Source organism: Setaria italica, chromosome V (assembly GCF_000263155.2).
Source record: "Setaria italica strain Yugu1 chromosome V, Setaria_italica_v2.0, whole genome shotgun sequence".
NCBI lineage: Eukaryota > Viridiplantae > Streptophyta > Magnoliopsida > Poales > Poaceae > Setaria > Setaria italica.
In genome coordinates this window covers 31285790-31293774 of record NC_028454.1, presented here as the reverse complement: position 1 = coordinate 31293774, position 7985 = coordinate 31285790, and the positions used below count along the sequence as shown (strand labels likewise).

General features: G+C 50.0%; 1 protein-coding gene across 1 annotated transcript; it reads left to right on the top strand.

The window, feature by feature from the left end:
* Nucleotides 1-2094: 2094 nt before the first annotated feature.
* LOC101777187 (inorganic phosphate transporter 1-11) lies at nucleotides 2095-4219 on the top strand. The gene is made up of 2 exons (XM_004969303.2): nucleotides 2095-3283; nucleotides 3389-4219. Exons 1-2 carry the CDS (start codon nucleotides 2115-2117, stop codon nucleotides 3912-3914), a joined length of 1695 nt encoding a protein of 564 aa, XP_004969360.1. The 5' UTR covers nucleotides 2095-2114; the 3' UTR covers nucleotides 3915-4219.
* Nucleotides 4220-7985: the final 3766 nt, after the last annotated feature.

Sequence of the window (7985 nt, the reverse complement as noted above, 5' to 3'; positions counted from 1 at the left end):
GTTTTGTAAATAGTCTACGTTTAATACCCCTAATTAGTATCTAAACATTCAATGTGACACGTGTTTAAAAATAAGCAAAGAAACCAAGCGTCACCTTTTCATTCTCACACCCACTGACCCACTGTCCCGAAAAAGAAATTAGATGCGGATCAGAAGGAGCACGGGAACTGAGAACCGAAGAGACAATCGCTGCCACGAACGTTTGAAGCCTGGCCAGGCAGCTGGTCGGAGAAGAGAAAATTAGACGCACATGTTTTGAAGCCTGACCTGGGAAATGGGAACCCGCGAGTAGCAACAGCTGTGGAGGGAATAAAAATACTCGTTGCTATCTATTACGTATGCACGCGCGTTGCTAGCTACTGGCAACGCTCGTTCGTCGCAACTGCCCCGCGGCGAGCGATCGCCCACTAAGGGCCCTAGAAAGAAGAAGAATGAACGCATAGAGGATTCGAGGCATAGTCCAATGCCATTTGTTTTGAACGGGCCTTGTAGTTAATAGGCAGGCCGAGAGATTCCACAGCCCGGGTTCAGCCCAAACATAGCAACAATTCTTCAGGCCCAGTGATGCATAGGGAGCCGTGTTTTTCGCCAGTGTTCTTTCACTGGGCCTGAATAGTTGGCCCTGTTGAGTCGCTCCCTATGCAAAAAATTCCTTTCCATTATACAGCTGTTCTGGTAAACAAAACTACATGTACAAGTTATATACAATATATATTTTTATTGAAAGGATGACATACAAAGTAAAGGAATTATGATTTTAGATTTATCCTAAATAAAACTTCTGTAGATTTTACTAAATTTATAGAAAAATATACAAATATCTATAACCTCGAACTAGTTTTATTAGATACACTATGTAACATATATTGATAGTGCATTTATTTAATATCGTAGATGTTAATATATTTTATATAAACTTAATTAAAGTAAGACAGAATAAAATTAAAACAACCTAAAATTTAGAAACCGCGAGTAAACTTTCAAACTTATTCTCTCATGATGTCTTGCATTAGGTGGACCCAGTCAAGTGCTAAAGACAAGATCATGCGTCCTGCGTGACGAAATAAGAAAATGTCGGTTCGTCCTGCATCTTGCATGACAAAATAAGAAATATAAAATGTCTCAATATGTTAATCGGTCAAATCAACTAGCTGACTACACGACGCCGATTAATCACCTGTTAATTCAACTAACACTACCAATGCAATCAGACTAACAGCAAAACAAAAGGTTTATTGGCCGGTCCAATACCCAAACCATCCTGTGCCAAATAACTTAGCTTACGCACTAATCATATCTTCATTAGCGGCACGGTTAACATTGGACCAATCAAACCAAGTTATTTACTAAAAAAACCAACATACTCAGCAAACTAATCATTTAGCAACCACATTAACGTAGTCAGGCCTGTTAATTAGTTATCTAAACAAATGCCTATGCCTACCTTGGTTAACTGGCCAAATAATATCTGCACAGATACATGCTTCAGAATCACGAGCAAGTTGAGGTAAAAGACAATGTAACTTGGATATTCTGTTACCGTAGCATCCTGCATGATTTATGATTTGGACAGTTGGCCTGTAACTGTGAGGAAACCATATGGTGCCCATCGCCAATCGGCAGGCGGCAGACTCGCTGTCGAATATCCCGGTCGAAACGACACGATTGCTTCTTAGTTGACTACGCGCGTCCGGCTAGCGACGAACGATCCCCAGCTGCGGTCTCCCGGTTGATCGCACGAGACACAAGACCGCAGGTCCGTATAGTATCCGTCCATAACCACTGCCCGATCCATCACAAGTTCACAGCCTCATCGATCTCGCTCTCGGGGCGTAGATCGAGCATAGTGCTCGAGCGGAATATGCTGCCAACCAGCACGAGACAGGGGACGCGGATGACGACGGGGTTCGCCTCGTTGCAGACGCCCCCCTCTCGTTCATCGACCTTGTGATGGCCTCCCCGGTTCCTACCGGGCACGTCGCCGGCTATTTGAGCCCGAACCAGCAAGCAGCCAAAGCACCAAGAACACGGATCGATCGAGCCGCACTACTCGCACCCACGCGCAAACACCCCTGCCGTCGTCGGCGCCTGACTTGTGTGCGGCGGCGATCGAGATGGCGGACGCGCCGGCGGCCGGGCCGAACCTGGCGGTGCTGGACGCGCTGGACTCGGCGCGCACCCAGATGTACCACATGAAGGCCATCGTCATTGCCGGCATGGGCTTCTTCACCGACGCCTACGACCTCTTCTGCATCTCCACCGTCTCCAAGCTGCTGGGTCGCCTCTACTACCCGTTCGATAACCTCAACGACTCCGACGCCTCCAAGAGCAAGCCCGGCACGCTGCCCATGAGCGTCAACAACATGGTCGTCGGCGTCGCCCTCGTCGGCACGCTCGTGGGCCAGCTCGTCTTCGGCTACTTTGGCGACAAGCTCGGCCGGAAGCGCGTCTACGGCATCACGCTCGTGCTCATGGCCGCCTGCGCCATCGCCTCGGGCCTCTCCTTCGGCAGCTCCCCCTCCGCCGTCATCGGCACGCTCTGCTTCTTCCGCTTCTGGCTCGGCTTTGGCATCGGCGGCGACTACCCGCTGTCGGCGACCATCATGTCCGAGTACTCCAACAAGAAGACGCGCGGCGCCTTCATCGCCGCCGTGTTCGCCATGCAGGGCGTCGGGATCATCTTCGCGGGGCTCGTGTCCATGATCGTCTCGGGCCTTCTCCTGCACTACCACCCCGCGCCATCGTTTGAAGAAGCAATCCAACAGAACCCCAAAGACCCCAGGGCGTCGAACCAGTGGCCGGCGGCGGACTACATGTGGCGCATCGTGCTGATGATCGGCGCGGTGCCGGCGGTGGTCACGTTCTACTGGCGGATGAAGATGCCCGAAACGGCGAGGTACACCGCGCTCATCGAGGGCAACGCCAAGCAGGCGGCCAGCGACATGGAGAAGGTGATGGACGTCGAGATCCAGGCCGAGCAGGAGAAGCTCGCCAGGTACAAGGCGGCCAACGACTACCCGCTGCTGTCGGTGGAGTTCGCCCGCCGCCACGGCATGCACCTCCTCGGCACGGCCACCACGTGGTTCCTCCTCGACATCGCCTTCTACAGCCAGAACCTCACCCAGAAGGACATCTTCCCGGCGATCCACCTCACGAGCCCCGCCAAGGAGATAAACGCCCTGACCGAGGTGTTCCAGATTTCAAAGGCCATGTTCCTCGTCGCGCTCCTCGGCACCTTCCCCGGCTACTGGGTCACCGTCGCTCTCATCGACAAAATGGGCAGGTACGTGCTTGATTCATAGCTACTAGCAACTACTTGCTTCGGATTTTATTTGAAACAAAATGAGTCTACACATACACATCGATATGATGGATCCAACCACTGCAGGTACCTGATCCAGCTCATCGGTTTCTTCATGATGTCTGCGTTCATGCTCGCCATGGGCATCATGTACGAGAGCCTCAGGAACAAGCGCACCACGCTCTTCGCGTTCTTGTACGCGCTCACCTTTTTCTTCGCCAACTTCGGTCCTAACAGCACCACCTTCGTGCTCCCCGCCGAGCTGTTCCCGACGCGCGTGCGCTCCACCTGCCACGCCATCAGCGCCGCGTCGGGCAAGGCCGGCGCCATCGTCGCCGCCTACGGGGTGCAGAGACTCACGCTCACGGACGACGTGAAATACATCAAGATGGCGCTCATCATCCTCTCCATCACCAACATGCTCGGCTTCGCCTTCACCTTCCTCGTCCCGGAGACCATGGGCCGGTCGCTCGAGGAGATCTCCGGGGAGGACGGCAACGTCGGCACTGGATCCGGCGCTCCCGCCGGCCCGGGCATGGGCGCTGCGGACGTGAGCAGGGACGACAAGATGCCTGTTTCTAGCACAGAGTGGCAGAGCTCCATGCATGCCTGATCGGTGCCTCCAGAGCACACATTATACCAAACTATAACAGTACGCACGTAATAATTGTTGCCGGTTTGAACAGCGTGGGAATTAAGGAACAAGAATAAGAGCAACTCTTATATGTTGCCAGCTTCTATTAGGTTGAGAGAGAGTTCCATGGAGTTTGAGTGTGTATGCATACAGTTGGCTTTGCAAAAAATGAGAGGACAAAAATCAAGAGTATTCTGTAGTACTTAAATTGTAACTTATGTATGTCAAGGACTCATACATTACTGTGTATTTGTGGTGCTAAAACAACCAATCGTTGTATAAGCAATTTTTTACCCTCATGGTTCATGACTCCTTGCTATGTTTTTTTTTTCCAAATGGATCTATCTATTCATTCATCAACAAAGTTATGTCACTAAATTAGTAAATATGTCGAATTTTCAAACGTCGGATCTCAACAAATTGCTCAGATTGCAAATGGCTCACATATAAGCCTCCTCAAACCTATCCTCTTATTGCTCCTTCCCCGCCGCCCCCTAACACCACTGGATCTATCTATACACATGCAAATGCGCCGCGTCCCCACCTTGTTGGCGCCGCCCCTGGTGCCGGCACGGACCGTCTTCCCCATCCACCGGCCGCAGACATTTCTAACCCTACCGTCGCCTACCCTGTCCCTTTCTTTCCTTCCTCTTCCTCTGACTTTGGTGTTCCTGCTTTCCAACGCCACCTTCCGGTGATGGGGTGCCACCAGATTTGCCGCCCTAGCTAACTTCTTCGAAGTTCTAACTGTGGTCCACCGACGCATTGTCATCCCGCCCTTGTGACTTCCATGATTGTTGGGCTGCCAGGTTCTTTGGGCATCTCCTCTATGGTTGCACGCCACAAATCCTCCAAATCCGAGCCCCTAATCCTAAAGCTCGTTGGAGTTAATGGAGGTGATGCCGCCGGGCACGGAGGGGATGGACCTCAGCATGAATGTCGTCGCCATTCTGAGGTAAAATTCGACAGATTTCCTAAGCAAATATCTAGTGTAATTCTTTTATATTTCTTAATAGGCATGTCTCCTGGATAATATACTAATTTTTACATAAGTCATTTTTAAATCCAATGAATGCCTCATTTATAACATAATTCTTCTTTTTTTTCTCCTACATCTCTCCCGCGCCACCGCCACATCTCCTCTCTTCACCTCAACAAGCTATTTATGGTGCCAATAGCCTCACCTTGACGCCTCCTCGCTCCCTAGGCCGGCTCCTTTTCCCCGCCTGAGCCACCTAGCAAGTGTTTCTTGTAATCTTGTTCGACTTTGGTGGCTCGAGCTCCCTCACTACCTCCTTAGCCCACCGATGGGCTCTCACCATCGCAGTCCCACTCGCCTCCCGCAAAACCGCTAGCCAATGAACATCGTGGTACGCTCTACAACCACTACCACAGGTAAGTCCTCAGTTCCCAAATGCTATAATGCTAACCTAAAGTGTTTGTTAAAAATTTGGCTGATTAATAGATAAACAACCGGTCAGTCGATTTAAGAGGAATAAACCTCATTTCTAATTCGTAAGACCTCCTAGCTGTAACTATATTGTAATTTTTTTTTGAAACTGTGGACCCGGCAGAGATTGCCAGGTTTGTATTAATTAATAGAGAAGAGAGTTACAGGTCTAGGTCAAAAAAACCAAAAAAGGCGAAGATCGTACAGAAATTAAAGTGAATTTACTTTTACAAAACAATCACTCCTCTATGTGCCAGATATTGCCCAAGTCCTCGTGCGCCTGCTAAAATCCAACATCGTGCTTCCTCCTTGATTTTGTGAAAGAGTTGATTCAAACTTTTAAACTTCTACTGAAAAACTCTTTCATTGCGCTGCTTCCAAAGTTCCCATGACACAAGAATGATAAGGGATCTTAAACCCTTAAGAGGCGCACCAGGCATAGCCCCTAGTTATGTCCACCATTCGGTGACGGATGAAACTGCAGACCAATCTGGTCTGGGGATTGCTCTGGGTGGTACGTGGGTGGCCGTCCAATCGAAAATTTTATCCCAAAGTCGAACTATGTAGCGGCAATTTGCTAGCAGGTGTAGCAATGTTTCATCATGCGTATGACAAAGCATGCATACTCTTTGATTCGGCCATCCTCTTGTAATTAGTCGATCTGTTGTCCATAGCCTGTTTCGGAAGGCTAACCATGAAAAGAATTTGCACTTTGGCAACGCCCACATCCTCCATATGAGTCGCTCCATATCAGACGATGCTGAATTTTAGAATTGTGCGCTATATGCCGATGCCGTCGTGTACTCGCCGTGTCGAGTAAGATTTCATGTTATGGAGTCTGGCACGTCCGGGTTTAGTGGGATTGTTCTCGTTCAGTCCCAAAGGATAACTTCAGTGTAATCAGTTCGCTTGACAGGTATATTTGTCCGTTTTCAGCTTATTAGCTAAAAATCCTGCAGCTTTGGAACACGAAATAGATCGGGGTCGAACCTTTGAAGAAAATCCCCCACTTAAGCAAATGATATCACTAGTCCTACGTATGCTATTTATGTCGCGAGTAATACTAATACACCTAAAAAAACCTACAAAAATTATCACCCTACATCCCGATGTCGATTTACAGTCGCCAGTTAAAAGATTTCACATGGATACATTGGACGAGATTGATTGTTGTCAGCGTCAGAATTCTTATAGAACCTTTGGTATGTGTTGCATTACTTCTTGAGGCTACGCCGGAGGTGACCGGATCGAATTACTGAAAGTTCGTAAAAAGCGTAGAGGTACCAAGGATTGCACGCATAGCTTTCCTTTCCTGATTCTGGAGCAAACTGGATCAATTAATCGAACACCATTAATTACACCTTAATCAGCGCCAAATTCGAAAGTAAATGATTGATTTTAAAAGAGCTTGTAGGCGGAGGAGGCGTCCAAGGGGTGGATGAGGTAGGTGAGGACAAGCGCCACCAGCATCAGCACGTAGGCGATCCCCTGGTCTACACTTGTTCCTGCCAAAAACCATGAACAAGAGATACCAATCATCATCACCACCATCATCATCATCAGAAGAAGAAAAAGAAATCCCTGTCATCAGGCTGACAGGCTCTTCTTCAATTCGACGCAAACAACGTAGCTGCATAGTGCACTCCTCCCACCTGCATCGGGTACTCCTCCCAAAACCCTCCCCAAGAAAGAGAAGCATGCAGCAGCGAGACTAGAAAAACAACGGTGAAGAGAAGGGGTGGAGATGACTGACCGTCACTGGCGGGTGCTGAGGCGGGGGCCTGGGCGTTGGCCGCGGCGGCGAGCACGGCGACGACGGCCATCACAAGGACTACGGAGGCTCTCGAGATCGGCGCCATCTTTGGGGGGGCTGTTCCTGTTTGTTCTCCTCGCGGGAACGGGGTGGCTGAGACACCGATCAAAACGACGGGCTGCTCCGGGTGCCCCTCCCTCTCGCTCGATCTGGGGGGATCAGGACGAGAAGGAGAGAGCGCGGCGGCGATCGGCGTTTCGACGACTCGGCGGTGCAGGAGGGGGCGCCCCGATTTATACAGCCCTATATCCGGATGGTCGAACGCGAACAGGCATGCAGGCCGAGCCGAGACCCGATCGAGAGGGGACGGAAGGCCTCGTTCCTCGCGCGCTCGGATTCAGGTCACGTTCGGTATCTTTACCTGTCGATCGGTTTCTTTTACCTGGGATGACGATGACTGACGAAGCCTCGCCCGTCGCCTATGTTTAGCATCCGGCGGTTGGAAACTTTGGAATCTGCACCCGAGTCCAGTGTACTATGCCTGAAGTTGTGCAGTGTAAGCAGATACAAGCCTACGAGGCTACAACATGGAGAGCATTTGCGCGCAGCACACAGAGCGACGATCGCAGTACCAAAAAGGTGAGACGATGAGCTCAAGAACCGTACAAATACAAATCTCTCTGTATTTGTTGGTGTCAGTTCACAATGTTGATGCGCCATGTATGGCGCATGAACCATAGACATGTTTCACCTTCACTCGGCCCCTTCATATAACGGAGAGGTATTTCAGACTGACAGACTGAACTCAGGCAGCTGTCAGAACAGATACAGAGCCACATCCGGTTCG

Bases quoted from the DNA above. Each gene is read 5' to 3' on its own strand.
- LOC101777187 (XM_004969303.2), top strand. From the start codon at position 2,115: ATGGCGGACGCGCCGGCGGCCGGGCCGAACCTGGCGGTGCTGGACGCG. The intron at 3,284-3,388 runs GTACGTGCTTGA...CAACCACTGCAG, and splicing joins CTCATCGACAAAATGGGCAG to GTACCTGATCCAGCTCATCG.